Source organism: Schistocerca americana, chromosome 3, assembly GCF_021461395.2.
Source record: "Schistocerca americana isolate TAMUIC-IGC-003095 chromosome 3, iqSchAmer2.1, whole genome shotgun sequence".
NCBI lineage: Eukaryota > Metazoa > Arthropoda > Insecta > Orthoptera > Acrididae > Schistocerca > Schistocerca americana.
Window position 1 is genome coordinate 429,671,397 of NC_060121.1, and position 22,915 is coordinate 429,694,311.

General features: G+C 41.6%; 1 protein-coding gene across 1 annotated transcript in view; it reads left to right on the forward strand.

Moving 5' to 3' along the window:
* The window catches only part of LOC124606140 (diuretic hormone receptor-like), a 185,472-nt gene that overhangs the window by 61,303 nt on the left and 101,254 nt on the right, over nt 1–22,915 (forward strand). Inside the window, exon 5 of the mRNA XM_047138105.1 lies at nt 10,152–10,245. Within this exon, the coding sequence (XP_046994061.1) occupies nt 10,152–10,245 (94 nt within the window). The remainder of the gene's footprint in view (nt 1–10,151; nt 10,246–22,915) is intronic.

Here is a 22,915-nt window from a genome sequence, read left to right on the forward strand (position 1 = left end):
TGGCGCTGCCATGGGTCAAACGGATATCAAATGCGTTTTTTAAAAATAGGAACCACCATTTTTATTACATATTCGTGTAGTACGTAAAGAAATATGAGTGTTTTAGTTGGACCCCTTTTTTCGCTTTCTGATAGATGGCGCTGGAACAGTCACAAACATATGGCTCACAATTTTAGACGAACAGTTGGTAACAGGTAGGTTTCTTAAATTAAAATACGGAACGTAGGTATGTTTGAACATTTTATTTCGGTTGTTCCAATGTGATACATGTACCTTTGTGAACTTATCAATAAATGCTCAAAATGATGTCCGCCAACATCAATGCATTTGGCAATACGTATAACGACATTCCTCTCAACAGCGAGTAGTTCGCCTTCCGTGATGTTCGCACATGCATTGACATTGCACTGACGCATGTTGTCAGGCGTTGTCGGTGGATCACGATAGCAAATATCCTTAAACTTTCCCCACAGAAAGAAATCCGGGGACGTCAGATCCGGTGAACGTGCAGGCCATGCAATTCAATACCGCTTCAACCGCACGCGAGCTATGTGCCGGACATCCATCATGTTGGAAGTACATCGCCATTCTGTCATGCAGTGAAACATCTTGTAGTAACATCGGTAGAACATTACGTAGGAAATCAGCATACATTGCACCATTTAGATTGCCATCGCTAAAATGGGGGCCAATTATCCTTCCTCTCATAATACCGCTCCATACATTAGCCCGCCAAGATCGCTGATGTTCCACTTATCACAGTCATTGTGGATTTTCCGTTGCCCAATAGTGCATATTATGCCGGTTTACGTTACCGCTGTTGGTGAATGACGCCTCGTCGCTAAATAGAACGCGTGCAAAAAATCTACCATCGTCCCGTAATTTCTCTTGTGCCAGTGGCAGAACTGTACACTACGTTCAGAGTTGTCGCCATGGAATTCCTGGTGCGTAGAAGTATGGTACGGCTGCGATCGATGTTGATGTAGCATTCTCAACACCGACGGTTTTGAGATTCCCGATTCTCGCGCAATCTGTCTGCTACTGATATCCGGATTAGCCACGGCACCAGCTAAAACACCAACTTGGGCATCATCATTTGTTGCAGGTCGTGGTTGACGTTTCACATGTGGCTAAACACTTCCTGTTTCCTTAAATAACGTAACTATCCGGCGAACGTTCCGGACACTGGGATGATGTCGTCCAGGATACCGAGCAGCATACATAGCACACGCCCGTTGGGCATTTTGATCACAATAGCCATACATCAACTCGATATCGACCTTTTCCGCAATTGGTAAACGGTCCATTTTAACACGGGTAATGTATCACGAAGCAAATACCGTTCGCACCGGCGGAGTGTTACGTGATACCACGTACTTATACGTTTGTGACTATTACAGCGCCATCTATCACAAAGCGAAAAAAGTGGTCCAACTAAAACATTTATATTTCTTTACGTTCTACACGAATATGATATAATAATGGGGGTTCCTATTTAAAAAAAACGCAGTTGATATCAGTTTGACATATGGCAGCGCCATCTAGCGGGCCAACCATAGCGCCATCAGGTTTCCCGCTTCAAGCTAGACGAGTTTCGTTCTATGTAGTTTTTTCGTTTGATGCTTATTTCGTGAGATATTTGGCCCAGTCACTATCACTTTCACTATCACTTTCACACTATGAAGTTTCATCACATAGAGGTATGTATACAAAGATGGCGATATTACAACCATAAAAAAACCAAAGACTTCCACTCTCAGAGCTATTTCATTATGTACATATATGTGACAGTAGAAATTTACAAATTGCTAATTTTACATTACTTACTACTTACACTGAAAGAGAACTGATAAAATTAAGATAAATAAATAAAGCAGTCAGTTTTAAAGTGTTACTGCAGTGATATTACGTAAATATTATGGTATACAGTGAAACAAAAGTAAATGGTAAGGGCCAGATGTACGTAAGTAAATATTACAACTGTACATGTATTATGGCATACGTGAAACCACAGTAGGTGGGTTGGGATGGATGTGAACATATAAATATTACAACAGTGGACTTTTTGCTTTACTTTAAATTGGAATGTAGATGAATGAAATTTTGAAGAAAGGCTGCATTAACTAACTCTGTTTGTTCATTGAGGAGACTTTCTGGTGATTTGCTTTGATGTACATACATTTCAATCTCATTTCATTTCCTCAAGCAAATTCTTAAGGCTACCTTTCTCAGCATGGCGCAATACTTGTGCATGGTCTTCAATGTTCTTTATCCCATGACTGTTAGTAGTTGTGTGCATGGCAGATGTGGATTTTGAAATGTTGTTCACACGTATGGCATCTATATGCTCTTTAAACTATGTCTCAATACTTCTTCCAGTTTGTCCTCTATAGTAAGTGAGGTAACTTTGACAGCTGAGCTTGTATACGCCAGATTTTGTGTGTGTGTGTGTGGGGGGGGGGGGGGGGGCTGTTATTCATTAAGCTGTGAAGTGCTAACTGCTGGAGTTTGTTGTTTGTGTTTCAAATAGGTTACATATTTTATAGGATATGCTCCCTAGGGAAGATAGTGCAATATATTTTCTGCTATTTTCTACTGTGTCTTGTGTAAGTAGCATGTTTGTCTGGTATGCATCTTTGTAGGTGAATGGTTTTTGTTTTTTTGTGATTCATTGTTTGAGGCTATGGTTTTAATGATACTGATTTCTTTTTCTTTTTTAACTGGTTCAAGTGGAATTTTGTGTAGGTGGTTCAGCGTGGATCTAAAATATGCCAGCTTACGCTGATCTGGATAACAAGGTGAGCTGGTGATACATATGTCAGTGAATGTTGGTTTTCTATAAATCTCAAAAGCGTGCTTATGGTTTTTGCTGGGGATTTTTACTTCTAAGAAATTGATGCTGTTGCTGTTCTGATGTTCAATACTTAAGTTGATGTTTTTTGTGCATGCTACTCAGATTTTTGCTAATGTGTCTAATTCCTCATTGGTGACATCAAAAAGTATAATTTTATCATCATCACATCTTTTGTAGTAGATGACTTTTCTGGTGATGTGACTGTTAGCTTCAAAAAGTGATTTATGTAAATATCTGCTAACATCCTAGCTAGACTCTACCCATTGCCGACCCACCTTTCTGTTTTTATATTTTTTTATTGAAACTGACGTAATTCTAAGACAGTACCAAGGTGAGTAACTCAACGAGCTCACAGATCTCTCTCACGGTTAGTTTCTTATGTTTCAGTAGATCGTTTCTGAGTACGTTTATGGTATCCTCTATAGGGGCGTTAGTATAAAAGTTTACAATGTCAAGTGATGTAAATGTGTCTGTTGGTGGAATGTAAACATCTATAATTTTGACAATAAGTTCGTATGTGTTGTTAGCTGAGAACTTTTTTTAAATGTATGATAGGTATTAAGCAGATCAAGCAGTTTTTTATTTACCCTACATGAAGAACAGTTCCTATTAGCTTTCATTATTGAAGCTTTATTCTTAGATAGTTTGGAACGTTTGGAACGTTTCGATCACTGTTTCTGCGTGAACTGTTGTTTTTGAGGTGTATTGTTATTACGTTATTGGCATTGAAGGCCAGAACATTGACTTCCTTGGAATTTAATTTAGCAGCATCACATGCAAGTTTAGTAGATGCAGTAAGGCTCTTCAAGTTATTGGCATTAATTCTTGGCTCTACGTTATGCTTTAGACCTTTGTTTATGAGAGTAAGTTCATTGTTTGAAAAACTGATGTTAGTTGAGTTAATAGTTCTTTCATGAAACTGATGTAAGCTATCATATGAGTTTTGGAGGGGAGGTTCGCATTCTTCATTTTCAAAATATCTAGTTTTTTTCTTATGCCTACAGAATACTTTCTGCTGTTCTTTTTCAGTAATGTTCTCTGTGTTTTGTAAGATGTAGGAGGATTGAAGGCTGGAGAGGCAATTTCCAAGTTGCAAGTGTAGACTGTACTCCTGCAGTTAAAAAGACGTTGTCTCACGTTTTGTTTTGGTTGTAGGCCATCACCACCCGAAGCAAATTTCGTCAGATGGGGAAACAAAAGGCAAAATCTAATGTAAAACGTGAACTAGCCGTCTGAAGATGAACTTGGTGGTTCGGAACCGGTAACGACGCTGTTTAAATAAATAAACAGTATTGTAAAAAGGGGCTGGTTGCTGTAATCTTGTGTGTAGGAGTCAACCCATATTCTATACACAGCCGCAGGCTCAAAATAACAGTTATTGACAAAATAGCGTGATCCTAAAGAGCTTAAACTATTCTACAGTGAGGCGACAAAAGTGATGGGATGCCTCGTAATATCGTGTCGGACCTAAATTTCCCCGGCGTACTGTAGCATCTAGATATGGCATGGACTCATCAAATAGATGGAAGACCCCTGCAGAAATATTGAGCCAAGCTGCCTCTATAGGCATTCATAATTGCGTCAGTGTATTGCAGGGTATTGCAAGGATTTCTGCGCGAATTGATCTCTCGATTATGCCCCATAAATGCTCAACGAAATTCATGTCGGGCAATCTAGACGGCCAAAACTTTCGCTCAAATTCTCCAGACTGTTCTTCAAACGAATCGCGAACACTTGCGTTCCGGTGACATGGCGCATTGTCAACCATAAAAATAACTTAGTTGTTTGGTAACATGAAGTCCAAGAAAGGTTACAAATGGCCTCCAAATAGCAGAACATAACCATTTGCACTCAATGATCGGTTCAGTTGGACCAGAGGATGCAGTCCATTCCATGTAAACACAGTACACACCATTATGGAGCCACCACCAGCTCGTACAGTGCTTTGTTGACAACGTGGTGCATGGCTTTGTGTGGTCTGCGCGCCACTCGAAACCCCACCATCAGCTCTCACCAACTAAAATCGGGACTCATATGACCAGGCAACGGTTTCCGGTCGTCTAGGGTCCAACCGACATGGTTACGATCCCAGGAGAGGCACTGCGGGCCATGTCGTGTTTTAGCAAAACCTGTCGCATCGGCTGACTGCTGTCATAGCCCTTCAACTCCAAATTTCGCCCCTCTGTCTAAACGGATACGTTCGTCATACGTGCGACACTGATTTCCGCGGCTGATTCACGCAATGTTGCTCGTCTGTTAGCACTGGCAACTTCACGCAAACGCTGCTGCCCTCTGTAGTTAAGTGAAGGCCTTCGACCATTGCGTTGTCCGTAGTGAGAGATAATGCATGAGATCTAGCATCCTCGACACACTCATGACACTGTGGGTGCCTGAATGTCAAATTCCCTAACGATTTCCGAAATGAATGTCCCACGCGTTTAGCTCCAATTACCATTCCGCGTTCAAAGACTGTTAATTCTCGTCATGCGGGCATAACCACGTCGCAAACCTTTTCACATGAATCACCTGAGTACAAATGACAGATCCACATATGCAGTGCCCTTTTGCGCTTGTGTATACGATTGATTCTACCGCCATCTGTATATGTACGAGTATATATCACTATCCCATGACTTTTGTTACCTCACTGTATAGTATACTTTAGTAGTTGTAGATTATCATCCTGGTTTCTTTGCATATCTTCCTACTAATAATCGGGTAAAAATGGGAATACATTATGTTGGCCATTTTGGCCAGCTCTCTTCTACATGCTATAGATGTCACGTCAAAGAGGTCCTCTTAACTGCGTAAACAGGGCATATTCCTATGTGAGGCAGTGTTACGCTCTTAAGGCAATGGAAGTCGACAGGAATGTTGATGAATTTATGCCCTAAATAAACTTCCTTATTTAGCTGTACATATGAAATGTAACATTGTCAATCTAGATGTAGCGGACGAACAATTTCGATATCGCGCTGCAGCGCTGAACAGAGTTAACGTTTTCAGCCTTCGCAGAATACCTCTTCCGCTACTACATAATTCAGTTTTAATCATTTAAAACTAATGGATCTGACTAATCTAAATCGAGCAGCGCGGCAGGCAAAAGCTGTTATAAATAACCCGCTTCGTGCGAAATGATGAGATTTTCAGTCTGCAGCAATCAATTTGCCACGCACAGAGCGCCGGCCTCCTGCAATGGCGTCCGCATGCGCGTGTGACCCCGTGGTATTTTTAGTTTTTTTTGTCCTCTGCAGTGCTGTCGTTTTGTCTGCGGCCGGTTTCGGGATTCGAGCACACAGCCATTTGTCAGGGGCGACCGGAGACGTAATCTGGTCGGCGCCGGCGTCGCCCTAATTGGTTTACCCGGGGCGCTGCGAATGGCCACCTCGCCGCCCTAATTACAGCGCAATCCGTCCCGCGGGCAAACAGGTGCGAACCGGACCCTGCACATGGCTCATCTTTATTCGCCGCGAAAGGGGCATGATTTTCAAAGACCATCGCACCCACGTTAATATTCTTTTTATGTTATTTCTTATATTATAAGGTATGAAAGGGAAACAGAGATTGACAAGGGAATGAAACAGAGTTGTAGCCTATCCTAGATGTTATTCAATCTGTGCACTGATCAAGCAGTAAAGGCAACCAAAGTAAAGTTTGGAGTAGAAATTAAAGTTCAGGGAGAAGAAGTAAAAACTTTGAGCTTTGCTGATGACATTCTAATTCCGTCAGAGACAGCAAAAGATTTGGAGGAGCAGTTTAACGGAGTGCGCAGTGTCTTGAAAGGAGAATGGCAGACGGACATCAACAAAAGTAATACAGTATAGTCGGATATAGCCGAATTAAATCAGGTGATGCTGAGGGAGTCAGATTAGGAAACGAGACACTTGAAGTAACAGAAGGGTTTTGCTATTTGGGCAGCAAAGTAGATGATGATGGCTGAAGTAGAGAGGAAATAAAAAGTAGACTGACAATGGCAAGAAAAGCGTTTCTGAAGAAGAAAGTTTGGCAGTATCGAATATAAATTTAGGTGTTAGGAAGTCTTGTCTGAAAGTTTTTGTATGGAGAGTAACGGTGTATGGAACTGAACCATGGACGATAAGAGAAGAGTTTGAAATGTTGTGCTCCAGAAGAATGGTGACGATTGGATGGGTGGATCACGTAATCAATGAGGAGATGAAAGAAGTTTGTGTCACAGCCTAAGAGAAGGGATCGGTTGGTACGACACATTCTTAGACATCAATGGATGGAAGGAGGTAAGTGTGGGGGGCTCAAATGGTTCAAATGGCTCTGAGCGCTATGGGACTTAACATCTGAGGTCATCAGTCCCCTAAAACTTAGAACTACTTAAACCTAACTAATCTGAGGACATCGCACACATCCATGCCCGAGACAGGATTCGAACCTACTACCGTAGCGGTCGCACGGTTCCAGACTGAAGCGCATAGAAGCGATCGGCCACACCGGCCGGCTAAGTGTGGCGAGTAAAAATCATAGGGGAAGACCAAGAGATGAATACAATAAGCAGATTCAGAAGGATGTGGGTTGCAGTAGCTATTCGGAGATGTATAGGCTTGCGCAGGACAGAGTAGGATCAAACAGGTCTTCGGACTGAAGACCACAACAAAAACAACAACATATTGTAATTGTACTCGTTACTGTACCAATGTGGGCGCTACACTAACCACCCAGGTGACGATTTTTAAGAGTGGGAACCTATCCGAGCATTGTTTACGAATATTGATACAACCAAGAACGTATACTGGTTTACAGCTGAAGACACTGGAGGGGGGAATCGTAGAGGTTTCGTGGAAAGAGCAGAGTTTGACAAAATGAAGCACAATCTCTTACAAAAATAAAAACAAAAAACTTGTGAGAAACTGTGGTTTATTAATCGCTAAATGTATTAATGGGACCAGATTATAACTGGCGTCCTGCATAGCTGAGCGAAGAGCCTGACTGACTACTGTTAGGAGGATTCATTTCAGTTACCGGTACTGTCAGGCGTTTTTATTTGCTGGGAAGGCTGGCAGGGGACCCATTCAGCCTTGTGATGTCCGTTTAGGAGCTACTGGAGTGATAAGTAGCAGCAGAAATATTTGGGAAGATGACAACAGCCGGAAATTTCATGACCTTAGCAGTTAAGTCCCATAAGATTTCACACACATTTGAACATTTATTTTTTGCTCTATACAGTATCTCATACTGCACGACTGATAACGCCTCTTACCACATCTGCTGACATTATGGCTGGTTTTTGTGTATTTTTTAGTTATAAAATATCACTTCTCCACACTACTTGAATATGACACAAGACATAAAGTAAACACAGACACTTTTGAAGTTCAGCTTGAGTAATATCTTATTAATCCATGCCATTTAGGCATGATCATATTACATATGCTTTATATTTTATAGAAATAGTTTTCTGTTGTGAAGTATCGTCTTAAATTGAATTTCTTTTGTATTATTGCATTGTATGTATTAATAGTGTTTTCCTATTGGTATATTGAGCACAGAAGTACACTTAAAAGTGGAATTAATCATAAACGATACATTCTCTCACATTATCTAAAACATTCTGACAATGTTGAAGTAGTTAACCGATTCCACACCTGTAGAAACCTACTGGTACTTAGTTAAAGACATCGTCATATCAAGTTTGATGTGCATTTTCATCCGGTAAGGATCCGCAAAGATAAACTTTTGGTGACTTAAGGTTAGAGTTAAAAGTGTGTGATCCCAAGTAAACTGCGGATGACGTTTTTATGAATTCAGCAGAATACGTTATAGTGTACTTGCAACACGTTATGCAGTTTTGTTGGTCGTTTTACTTATATTGCAACTGAAAGGTGTCTCAGGTGTTGCAAAAGATACCAGATGCGATGGACACTTCCCCTTCGGAGCGAGCAGATGCAAAAAATTATGTTCAAACTGCCGGTTGCTAGAGTGGGTGTCTTTTCTTAGGGATCAGTCATTAATACATTTTGAAGAAGCTAGTATAAAGGTATCATAACTCGTCGCCAGTAACAATCTTGTGAGGGAATGCTCAGTGAGTGAACTGATGACATTCACACAAAATGCAGTAATAGTCACCCTTTTGATTTTTGGACTTGGCTGGACATAGAATTCTGAGGGGTGCACAGCCTTATCGACCACCTAAACCCAACGTCTCAGAATTAGTCCCAACGGTCGTAGGCCGGTGGCCAGGTTTTACGTCTAAGACTGTATGTATGGTGTGTTGAAACGAAGACGTTTACTGTCAAGTTAAAGATTAATTCTTCTGGTATGTTATTCTAATATTATCAAAAATGTTCAAATGTGTGTGGATTCCTAAGGGACAAATCTGATGAGGTCATCCGTCCCTAGACTTACACACTACTTAAACTAACTAATGCTAAGAACAACACACACACCCATGACCGAGGGAGGACTCGAACCTCCGGCGGGAGGGGCCACGAAATCCGTGACATGCCGCCTTAAACAGCACGGCCACTCCGTGCGGCCTAATATAATTTTCGACCAGTGTTGCATCGCCTAGAAGAAATGTCTCACTGATTAGTACACTTTGATGCTGATTCGACTTCTACAGAGTATTGAAGCTCTACAGATACTCTGTTAAGATCACATCTGACAGTGGTTGTAGAAACACGTTATCCGACATCTAATTCTGTGTTGTATTGGATCATTACGTTTAACAGAACTAGCCTCTCGAATATTAGGCAAGAAATGAATATTGGTTATTTTATCCAAGTGGGATCTTGTGAAATCCGCGGCCGTTAATGATAGCTGGTGAATGGCGCAACCATCCCCAAATAACTTTTAAAGTTTATTTTAGTGCCATAACTGGTTTCGGGCTACCATGCCCATCTTCAGATATCCAATATTTTCGTTAGATAGATGTTTTCATCAACAGCATGTCGCCGGCTCCATTGGTTTGTTTTCTCGCACATTTAATCTTGTCCAGTCTGTTGCCACGAGTCACGTAAGCAGTATATCCCTCCATAGATCTAATGCTGCAGTTCTTTGTTGGTGCTGCTGTTCCAACTAGTAATCGTCGAACAATCGACTTTCGAATGTCAGGCATATTTCGTCTTGTGTCACCTTTGTCGAGCAAAATCAAAATTAGAAAAAGTAAAAACGAGTTTATGTTGTATTAAATTTTTTTTTGGCGGTAGCAAACCATAGCTGCTGTGAGTTCTTCCATCGCCATACTGGTACCATTCCTCATAAACGTGTCAGCTTGAAATATTATCATAACAAACAACACAACGATAACTAATATTTCGGTTCTTCTCAGATCGCTGTGCAGACTGATGCCACATCATGCGTCGCGCTCATCTTGCTGCTCCACTATTTCCATCTCACCAACTTCTTCTGGATGTTCGTGGAGGGTGAGTACTGCTAAATGAAGATCTAGTTAGCCTCGTAATAGAAAAAGAAATATACAGATTTCTTACAGAACAAGGTAGGTGATTCAATACATTACACCCGAATGGCGCTTCATTCCAAAGTAGACCAGTAAATGCGTCTTAAACTTGGTGGATAGCAGTAAATCTAAACGTTTTCAGACAGTAATATCGTAGGGGGAAACAGATAACGCCATAATAGGCTCTGGAAATAGGAGTGTTTAATATGGCAAGCAGCTTACTTTGGAACGAACTTTCCTCATGGATTTAACATGTATCCTATATTGGATATCTGTTTGTCTCACTCCTCTCTTTTAGTGTAGATGGCCTTTCCTTTTTTCAGAAAATGTATCATTGTGTCCCCCTGATAGATCTTCGTTTTAGTTTACATGCGGGTGAATATTTCCTGTCGAGTAATCGATAACTATTTAGATAAATTTCTGGCTGTTCAAGTCAACAACATTACCAGTTTAGCTGTGAAAACGCACATACACGATGACTCACAGGCCGATAGTATGTGGGACATTCCTCCTCCTAGGTTCATATAACGTTGTAACACGAAAAGATACCATCGTGGAAATGAGAAGAGCTATAAACTAGGATTACTCAAGTGCGAACTCTGTAATGAAAGGGCGAAAATTATCTAAATAGAAAAGGCTATGTGGCGGAAACATATATTTTAAATAATGAAACATTCTTATGAAAAGTATTTACGTAATTTAGCTTCCACTGAACATACCGAAAACATTGAAGAACTTAGTTAGTGTGTTTTCAGTGGATTATGCAACAAACGAACAAATATCAAGAACACCACAGCAGAAGCGAATGTCATACTTTCCTCGTCTGGTAAATTCATTCTGCTCCACACGCTGTATCCTTGAGGTTTACAGTGAGAACATTAATAAATATTAAAATCATTGCGAATATTACTTGCACATGAGTAGGATGTTCACAGTGTGACGTTAATACCATTGCTACTGCTACTATTTCAGTACTGACAAACATAATAATCAAGTGCAATAGGTATGTACTTGAGTATGTAAAATGCACTCTACTTGAATTTGAAACTGGCCAACGTAACAAAATTATATGACTGAATGTGTGCAATTTATCCTTTTGTGTTTGTTGACTATTAACGCTTGTTATCATTCTACTTTTATGATTTACCTCACAGGAGTAATGATGCACAATAGACTGTCATAACAATTCCTGTTTTGCCTAATGAATAAAGAGATTCAGAAACGTAGCTAGAAAGACTTGTAGACTTAGAGAGAGCTTTTGGCAATGTTGACTGGAATACTCTCTTTCAAATTCTAAAGGTGGCAGGGGTAAAATACAGGAAGCGAATGGCTATTTTCATTTTGTAGAGAAACTAGATGGCAGTTATAAGAGTCGAGGGGCATGAAAGGGAAGCAGTGGTCTGGAGAATCCTATCCAAAATGCTCCAAACTTTCTCAATTGGAAGAGATCCGGCTACCTTTAGAAAGCACTAAGACAAGTAATAGAAACTCTCCTCGTGTGGGTGTGGGTATTATCTTGCTGAAATGTAAACCTGTGGTGGCTTGTCATGAAGGACCATAGAACAGTGTATCGAATATCGTCGACGTACCGCAATGATGTAAGGGTGCCGCGGATAACAACCAAAGGGGTCGTGCTACGGAAAGAAGTGGCACCCCAGACCATTACTCCTGGTTGTCAGGCCTTATGGTGGACAACAGTCAGGTTGGTATCCCGCCATTGTCTGCGACGTCTCCCAATACATAGTCGCTGGTCGTCGGATTAGAGTTTGAAGCAGGGCTCGTGACTGTGAACCATTCTACTCCAATCAGCGAGCTCCCAGGCCGAAGACGTCTCTGGAAACACCCAGGACAGTGGTGGAGTACTAACCTGACTGTCGCCATCTGTGCAGCCCGACTATCGGGAGTGATAGTCTGGGCTGCCATTCCATTTCATAGCAGGACCCCCTGGTTGTCATCCTCGGCACCCTAAAAGCACAGCGGTACGTCGATGATATTTTACGCTCCGTTTTGTTTCCCTTCATGGCAAAGAACATGAGCTTGCATTTCAGCAAGATAATGCTCCCCCGCACAGAGGGAAAGTTTTTACTGCTTGTCTTCATGCTACATAAACCATACCTTGGGCACCATAATTGCGGGATCTGTTACCATTACAGTACGTTTGTAGCACTGCGGCCAGGGCCTTCGAACCGTCTCGGGATTTTTTCGATCTCATGCGCCGGGCAGAATCTGGCTCGATATACGCCAGGAGGACATCCAACAACTCCATCAATTAATTCCAAGCTGAATAATTGTTTGCATAGGGCCAGAGGTGGACCAACGCGTTATTGACTTGCTGAATTTGTGGGGCTCATTTTCTTCAATAAATCATTCAATTTTTCTTGAAGTGTAATCACATCTCTGTCTGTACATGAACATCATATCTACAAATGTCGGTCCCATACCAAAGATTTCTTCGCGTGCGTCGATTTTTTCTTTTCTGCGTTAGAATGTGCATAAAGACGGAAAGATATCATTGCCTGTCGACTGGTAATCACTGTTGGAGTCTCGTCTGCGTCATTATATTTTTCGTACTTTCCTTTCAATTTGGATACCAACGTCACAGAAACATGAAGTTCATCTAATATATGCAGATTATCAGAAATCTCATTGTAATTTTTATGAATAATGTAAGTTTTATTACTTTTCATTACATTGTTGTTGTTGCGGTCTTCAGTCCAGAGACTGGTTTGATGCAGCTCTTCATGCTACTCTATCCTGTGCAAGCTTCTTCATCTCCCAGTACCTACTGCAACCTTCATCCTTCTGAATGTTTTTCGTGTATTCATCTCTCGGTCTCCGTCTACGAATTTTACCCTCCACGCTGCCCTCCAATACTAAACTGGTGATCCCTTGATGCCTCAGAATATGCCCTACCAACCGATCCCTTCTTCTAGTCAAATTATGCCACAAATTTCTCTTCTCTCCAATTCTGTTCAATACCTCCTCATTAGTTATTTGATCTACCCATCTAATCTTCAGCATTCTTCTGTAGCACCACATTTCGAAAGATTCTATTCTCTTCTTCTCTAAACTATTTATCGTCCATGTTTCACTTCCATATATGGCTACACTCCATACAAATACTTTCAGAAAGAACTTCCTGACACTTAAATCTATACTCGATGTTAACAAATTTCTCTTCTTCAGTAACGCTTTCCTTGCCGTTGTCAGTCTACATTTTATATCCTCTCTACTTCGACCATCATCAGTTATTTTGCTCCCCAAATAGCAAAACTCATTTACTACTTTAAGCCTCTTATTTCCTAATCTAATGCCCGCAGCATCACCCGAATTAATCCGACTACATTCCATTATCCTCGTTTTGCTTCTATTGATGTTCATCTTATATCCTCCTTTCAAGGCACTGTCCATTCCGTTCAACTGCTCTTCCAAGTCCTTCGCTGTCTCTGACAGAATTACAATGTCATCGACGAATCTCAAAGTTTTTATTTCTTCTCCATGGATTTTAAATCCTACTCCGAATTTTTCTTTTGTTTCCTTTACTACATAGTCAATATACAGATTGCATAACATCGGGGATAGGCTACAAACCTGCCTCACTCCCTTCCAAACCACTGCCTCCCTTTCATGCCCCTTGACTTTTATAACTGCCATCTGGTTTCTTTACATATTGTAAACATCCTTTCGCTCCCTGTATTTTACCCCTGCCACCTCCAGAATATGAAAGAGAGTATTCCAGTCAACATTGTCAAAAGCTTTCTCAAAGTCTACTAATGCTAGAAACGTAGGTTTGCCTTCCCTTAATCTATTTTCTAAGATAAGTCATAGGGTCAGTATTGCCTCAAGTGTTCCAACATTTCTACGGAATCCAAAGAGATCTTTTTCATTCGTCTGTAAAGAATTCGTGTTAGTATTTTGCAGCCGTTACTTATTAAACTGATAGTTCGGTAATTTTCACATCTGTCAACATCTGCTTTCTTTGGGATTGGAATTATTATATTATTCTTGAAGTCTGAGGGTATTTCGCCTTTCTCATACATCTTGCTCACTAGATGGTAGAGTTTTGTCAGGCCTTGCTCTCCCAAGGCTGTCAGTAGTTCTAATGGAATGTTGTCTACTGCCGGAGCCTTGTTTCGCCCTAGGCCTTTCAGTGTTCTGTCAGACTCTTCATGCAGTATCATGTCTCCTATTTAACTTTCATCTACATTCTCTTCCATTTCTATAATATTGTCCTCAAGAACATCGCCCTTGTATAGACCCTCTATATATTCCTTCCACCTTTCTGCTTTCCCTTCTTTGCTTGGAACTGGATTTTCATCTGAGCTCTTGATATTCATGCATGTGGTTCTCTTTCCTCCAAAGGTGTCTTTAATTTTTCTGTAGGCAGTATCTATCTTACCCCTATTGATATGCTCCTCCACATCCTTAGATTTGTCCTCTAGCCATCCCTGCTTAGCAATTTTGCCCTTTCTGGCGATTTCATTCTTTTGACGTTTGTATTCCTTTTTGCGTGCTTAATTTACTGCATTTTTATATGTTCTCTTTTCATGAATTAAATTCAATATCTCTTCTGTTACCCAAGGATTTCTATTAGCCCTAGTCTTTTTATCACTGCTACCTTCACTATTTCATTTCTCAAAGCTACCCATTCTTCTTCTACTGTATTTTTCCCCCCATTCTTGTCAATTGTTCCCTAATGCTCTCACCGAAGTTCTCTACTACCTCTGGTTCTTTCAGTTTATCCAGGTCCTATCTCCTCAAATTCCCAGCTTTTTGCAGTTTCTTCAGTTTTAATCTACAGTTCATAACGAATAGATTCTGGTCAGAGTCCACATCTCCCCCAGGAATTGTCTTACAATTTAAAACCTGGTTCCTAAATCTCTGTCTTACCATTATATAATCTATCTGAGGTCTTCCAGTATCTCCAGGCTTCTTCCATGTATACAACCTTATTTTATGTTTCTTGAACCAAGTGTTAGCTTTGATTAAGTTATGCTCTGTGCAAAATTCTACTAGGTGGCTTCCTCTTTCATTCCTTAATCCCATTCCATATTCACCTGCTACGTTTCCTTCTCTTCCTTTTCCTATTATCGAGTTCCAGTCGCCCATGACAATAAAGTTTCGTCTGCCTTCACTATCTGAATAATTTCTTTTACCTCATCATCCATGTCATCAATCTCTTCATTATCTGCGGAGCTAGTTGGCATATAAACTTGTACTACTGTGGTAGGCATGGGCTTCGTATGTATCTTGGCCACAATAATGCGTTCACTATGCTGTTTGTAGTAGCTTACCCACATTTCTATTTTACTATTCATGATTAAAACTACTCTTGCACTACCCCTATTTGATTTTGTGTTTATAACCATAAAGACACCTGACCAGAAGTCTTGTTCCTCCTGCCTTCGAACTTCACTAATTCCCACTATATCTAACTTTAACTTATCCATTTCCCTTTTTAAATTTTCTAACCTACCTGACCGATTAAGGGATCTGACATTCCACTCTCCAATCTGCAGAACGCCAGTTTTCTTTCTCCTGATAACAACGTCCTCCTGAGTAGTCACCGCCCGGAGATCCGAATGGGAGACAATTTTACCTCCAGAATATCTTACCCAAGAGGATGCCATCATCATTTAACCACACAGTAAAGCTGCATGCGTTCGGGAAAAATTACGGCTGTAGTTTCCCCTTGCTTTCAGCCGTTCGCAGTACCAGCTCAGCAAGGCCGTTTTGGTTAGTGTTACAGGGTCAGATCAGTCAATCATCCAGACTGTTGGCCCTGCAACTACTGGAAAGGCTGCTGCCCCTCTTCAGGAACCACACGTTTGTCTGGCCTCTCAACAGATACCTGCGGTACGGCTATCTGTATCGCTGAGGCAAGCAAGCCTCCCCACCAACGGCAAGGTCCATGGTTCATGGATCTACTACAAATTGTACGCAAGATTCCAATTTCCATTGAAAATATTGTTTCTTAATTACAGCCCTTTTGTAAAGGATTGTTTAAATTAAAAAATAACATTGCAAGTTCATGTTTCTTCTCCATTCCGTGTTTTCGCGTCATAGTAATGTTCATGGAACATGCACATAGTCTTAAAATTTTACCATGGATCAGCATAGTGGGTTCGTTATAGTTCAACGTTTTACCACATAATCAAACGGCTCATCGGAAAGATGACTGTGCTGTAGTGTATTAAGGTAGATCGGAATCCTTCAAAGTCGATTTTCTCGTGAATTTTTTTTTAAAGTCGCATTAAACTTCTTTGACATATTGACATTTGCGTTCTGAACATCATGTACCATAAATGTAAAAAATATACAAGAAAACGATTGCCCTATGGTCTCCTAAGTGCAAACACAGCGTTGTCCTGCGAATGGCTGCTTCAGTATGGGAACACTACACTAGTACCAGTGATCGGTCTGGCTATTTTTGTGAGTCTGTGTTCGCGCTTTGAGAGACAGCGCACTCTTCAGAGAATGCAAATTTATTTCTACGACTCCCATTTTGGTTGAAAAAACCGGAAATTTCTTGTGGAATATTTTCAAACATTCCTGCTTCGTCTCGTATAGTTTCATTGACTTCCGACAGGTGGCAGCGCTGTACGGAGCTGTTAAAATGGCGTCTGTAACGGATGTGCGTTGCAAACAATGGGCAGTGATCGAGTTTCTTTTGGCGGAAAACCAGGGCATCTCAGATATTCATAGGCGCTTGCAGAATGTCTACGGTGATCTGGCAGTGGACAAAAGCACGGTGAGTCGTTGGGCAAAGCGTGTGTCATCATCGCCGCAAGGTCAAGCAAGACTGTCTGATCTCCCGCGGGCCGGCCGTGCACAACTGTGACTCCTGCAATGGCGGAGCGTGCGAACACACTCGTTCGAGATGATCGACGGATCACCATCAAACAACTCAGTGCTGAACTTGACATCTCTGTTGGTAGTGCTGTCACAATTGTTCTCCAGTTGGGATATTCAAAGGTTTGTTCCCGCTGGGTCCCTCGTTGTCTAACCGAACACCATAAAGAGCAAAGGAGATCCATCTGTGCGGAATTGCTTGCTCGTCATGTGGCTGAGAGTGACAATTTCTTGTCAAAGATTGTTACAGGCGATGAAACATGGGTTCATCACTTCGAACCTGAAACAAAACGGCAATCAATGGAGTGGCGCCACACCCACTCCCCTACCAAGAAAATGTTTAAAGCCATACCCTCAGCCGGTAAAGTCATGGTTACAGTCTTCTGGGACGCTGAAGGGGTTATTCTGTTCGATGTCCTTCCCCATGGTCAAACGATCAACTCTGAAGTGTATTGTGCTACTCTTCAGAAATTGAAGAAACGACTTCAGCATGTTCGTAGGCACAAAAATCTGAACGAACTTCTCCTTCTTCATGACAACGCAAGACCTCACACAAGTCTTCGCACCCGAGAGGAGCTCACAAAACTTCAGTGGACTGTTCTTCCTGCACCCTACAGCCCCGATCTCGCACAGTCGGATTTCCATATGTTTGGCCCAATGGAGGACGCAATCAGTGGGCGGCACTACGCGGATGATGAAGAATATATTGATGCAGTACGACGTTGGCTCCGACATCGACCAGTGGAATGGTACCGTACAGGCATACAGGCCCTCATTTCAAGGTGGCGTAAGGCCGTAGCATTGAATGGAGATTACGTTGAAAAATAGTGTTGTGTAGCTAAAAGATTGGGGAATAACCTGGTGTATTTCAATGCTGAATAAAACAACCCCTGTTTCAGAAAAAAAAGTGTTGCATTACTTATTGAACTGCCCTCGTACCTCCACTACACTCCATTACACATCTGTCATCAGTATTTACATCAGTTGTCGCAATGTGGGACTGATACAAGGAGGTCGTCGTAGTACTATTTATGTTTCAGAAATATTTAAAAAGTGGTATATGCAACGCAGAGCCATAGTGAGCCACAAAATGTCTCGTCGGCTGTGACATTAGAATGTAATAGCTCTCTTTAGCCTTCTAAGTATTGATCCTAGGTTAACATTTCGTACGTCGTGATTGCCTGTGATCAAGAGACTAATTGAAAAAAAGATTCACGATAAAAAACATCACAAACTATGACTGTTATGAATATGGTACAAAAGCATTTTTGAGCAATTTATGTCTTCAATTACTCACGTAGCATAGTACCGTCCACTGATGCTTAATGTGGATTTTTGTAGTGCAGGTTTGATGCTAGGAATGGCAATCTTGTTACCAACGTCGATATGATACAGCGGCAAACGTAAATCATTTTCTAAATCTGTTCGTCTCGATTACTCAGGTGCAACTTGTAGGAGTGATGTTCATATCACAAAACTGATACTCTAGTTTCGCCGAAGCTGCAATGGCCGTGTACTAGACGGGGCTTGTTCTTTTCCTTAGCCTCGTCCGTTCCAAGCTAGTGCTCGTCCGTATATTCGGATGTTTATTGCTTAAACGATAACACATAAATTTCCGCTGTCATTACAAACATAACTGGCGATACAGTAGGTTCGGTCCAGATATATCTATGGCTCAAATACTGCGGGACCTCATTTGAAACAATTGACGAAGAATATAATGCTGTGAAATAGTGTGGCCAACCATATGATTGTGATCTGTGTTCTCATAGGATACATATTGCAGCCTGTGGCGTTGCACACGGTGGAACAGTCACTGCCACACATGTTCCTGGGACGAATTTTCGACCTTTCAACTGCTTGCCTTCATTCAGTCGTTTTGGCTGATATTTACATGTACATCCAACGTTCCCCATCATTTAACTAGTGACGATGTACATTCATGACACTGTCAATATATAGGATGTAACTTCCATAAGTGTAGATATTTTTCTTGGTGACTGAGGATATTGTACTAAACAACATTACGTCAGTATTTACATCATTTGCAGACTAATAACTACAGCTGTTAGGAGTAGTATGTTTTGAAAGTTAGTTAGTATCTCCAAGTACATGTGGCAATAGCAGGCCAATAATGCTTATTTTCCCCTGGACAAAACGTCAGGTACTGAAGTGTGAACAACGGTTAATCAATGCTGAAGGCGTAGTCCACTTGAAAGAGCAGTTATGTGTGGAAAACATCAGATAGTAAATTATATGACGTGTTTGCAAGAAGACTGTTTGATGCAGAGGAAAAACAATCAACACGTTGATGTGTGTAGATGTATAAAAATATCTGCAATTATAACCATTACATTTTGTATACACTTTTCGAAAACTTGTCGAAATGATACAGTTGATGAAAATATATAAGAGGTTAAAAATCGATATATTCGATATGTCCGATGTATTATATATCAGAGAAAGTGACTTAGATTTTCTAGAAGTTATTGGGCTGTGCACAGGGAACTTTCTCATTTAAATTTGCTTTGTGAGATTGTTGATACAAAATTTGTCGAAAAGATTTTTGTAAAAAGATACACTAGTCCTTAAGAACAGGAACATGAATTCCGAAAAGGAAGTTGGAGGATCTGACGAGTGCAGCGTAAATTCATTTACTCTGAAGTGCAACAGTTTCTCACTGAATACGTAGTTCCTTAAAGCGTCTGCGTCTATTGGTGACAGATCATGGGGTAGCAATTGCGTAACAAGAACTGTCTGATTTTATAATTCTACATCTACGTGATAACTCTGCTGTTCACAATAAAGTGACTTGCAGAGGGTTCAATGAACCACCTTCAAGCAGTCTCTCTACCGTTCCCTTCTCTAACGGCACGCGGAAAAAAGAGCACTTAAATTTTTCTGTGCTAGCCCTGATCTCACTTACTTTATCGTGATGATCATTTCTCATTATGTAGGTGGGTGCCAACAGAATGTTTTCGCAATCAGAGGAGAAAACTGGTGATTGAAAATTCGTGAGAAGGTCTCGTCGCAACGAAAAACGCCTTTGTTTTAATGATTGGCACTCCAATTCACGTATCATGTTTGTGACACTATCTTCCCTGTTTCGCGATAAAACAAAACGAGTTGCCCTTCTTTGTACTTTTTCGATGTCATCCGTCAGTCTCACCTGGTGCGGATCCGACACTGCACAGCAATATTCCAGAATAGAGCGCACAAGCGTGCTGTAAGCAGTCTCTTTAGTAGACCTGTTGCACCTTCTAAGTTTTCTGCCAAAGAATCGCAGTCTTTGGTTTGCTCTACCCACAATATTATCTATGTGATCGTTCCAATTTAGGTTATTTGTAATTGTAATCCCTAAGTATTTAGTTGAACTGACAGCCTTCAGATTTGCGTGACTTATCACGTAATCGACATTTAGCTGATTTTTTTTAGTACTCATGTGAATAACTTCACACTTTTCCTTATTCAGGGTCAATTGCCACTTTTCTCACCATACAGATATCTTATCTAAATCAATTTGCAAGTTGTTTTGATCATCTGATGACTTTATAAGACGATAAATATCAGCATCATCTGCAAACAATCTAAGACGGCTACTCAGATTGTCTCCTATGTCGTTGATATAGATGAGCAACAATAGAGGGCCTATAACACTTCCTCGGGGTACGCCGGATATTACTTCTATTTTACTCAATGACTTTCCACCTATTACTACGAACTGTGGTCTATCTGACAGGAAATCACGAATGCAGTCGCACAACTGAGGCGATACTCCGTAGGCACGCAGTTTGGTTAGAAGACGCTTGTGAGGAACGGTGTCGAACGCCTTCTGGAAATATAAAAATATGGAATCAATTTGACATCCCCTGTCCATAGCACGTACTACTTCATGAGTATAAAGAGGTACCGTAGCTGTGTTTCACAAGAACTATATTTTCTGAAACCGTGCTGATTATGTGTCAATAAATCGTTTTCTTCGAGGTACTTCATGATGTTCGGATACAGTATATGTTCCAAAATCTCCGTTAGTATAAAGGCCTGTAATTCAGCGCTTTTTCCCTACTTCTATTTATGGGTATTGGTGTGACTTGAGCAGGTCTTCAGTTAGTCTTGATAGTATAGCTAGGATGTTAACATGCTGTGTACGGACGCAGAAGGAGCTGGCCGCAGTTTACAAACAGCTGAATGTCCTTTTGGCTACGTCATTCGCCTTCAGGCTGCTGCCTCGGAGTGTAGTGGTGGCGGAGAATCTGGCACGTCGCCTGGGACGCCTCAGGTGTTGCTTGTTTTGCCCATGGGCTCTTCTTCCAAGACACCCCCCCCCCCCCCCCCTAGAGAACCCGACGTGACGGATCCGCCCTCACAGCAAAGTGAGTGGCGGGTGGTAACGCGTTCGCGTCGCACGAGGCGGAGGGCCAGTGTGGGGACTGGGCACCTGGTCTCGCCCATTCACCCTTCAGCAGGGTCCGAGCAGGCACACGGGGGAGGGTTATTCGGAGCTACAATGTTATGTGCGTAATGGAGCACCTCAGGCAGATAGCGATCAGGGCTAGAAAGAAAGCCAATGTGTAGTCCGTATGTTTGCCGGGGCCTAGTCCGAGATATGGAGGCGGCCTTCACTGTCGTTATCGAGCGTGCAGGGTGCAGTCATCGGGATGTTGTGGCTCACGTCGGCACCGACGACGTCTGTCGCTTGGGTTCTGAGGCGATCTACAGTTCGTACAAGCGGAGGCGGAAGTCATGGAAAAACTGCTGGCCTCGCGCCTGCAGTGCAAGCATAGCTCACAATTTGCAGTGTAATTCCCAGAGTTGATTGGGGACCTGTGATTTGAAGCTGAGTGGAGGGTCTCAACCAAAGGCTTCGTCTACTCTGTGACGGTCTTGGCTGCGGATTTCTAGACCTGAGTTATCATGTGAGCATTTGTATGTCTCCCCTTGATAGGTCAGGGATGCACTACACAAAGTAAGCAGATACTTGGGTAGCCAAGTAGTTGTGTAGTGCACATGAGGGATTTTAGGCTAGGCAGTAGGTTCTCTGGCGAACACTCACAAGACGATATGCAGCAAGGGAGGTCAAATGGCGTTCAGAATAAAGACACTTAGACTGTCACAATTTTGTCAGTAAACTGCCGAAGTATTTGTGATAAAGTTCCCGAATTTGCTGCCCTCCAGAAAAGTTCTCACACTCCAACTAATCTTGGGAGCCAGAGCTGGTCGAAACGCGAGTTGGAAAGGTCTGAGATATTTAGAGAGTTGAACGTACGAGGTGCGGCTAGAAAAAAACCGGACTGATGCTGGAAAAAACATTGATTTACAATTATTTACAATTTCATGTTATATCCTTCAATGTACTCTCCTCCTCGGTCTCTACACCGCTCCATACGAATTTTCCACTGTTCATAGCAATGCTGCAGATCATTTTCGGTAAGTCCATACATTACTTCCGTCGCTTTTTCTTTTACTGCTTCAACAGTCTCAAATCTAGTTCCTTTCAAAGCTGACTTGACTTTAGGGAAAAGAAAAAAGTCACAGGGGGCCAAATCAGGTGAGTAGGGTGGATGATCTAAGATGGGAATGTTGTGTTTTGCCAAAAACGTCTTCACTGACAACGCAGTGTGAGCTGGGGCATTATCTTGGCGAAGGATCCATGACTTTTTTCTCCACAAATCGTTCCGTTTTCTCCGTACTCGCTCACGTAGGGTAGCCAGGACGCTAATGTAGTAATTCTGATTCACTGTTTGTCCCTCTGGTACCCAATCAATGTGCACAATCCCTTTGAT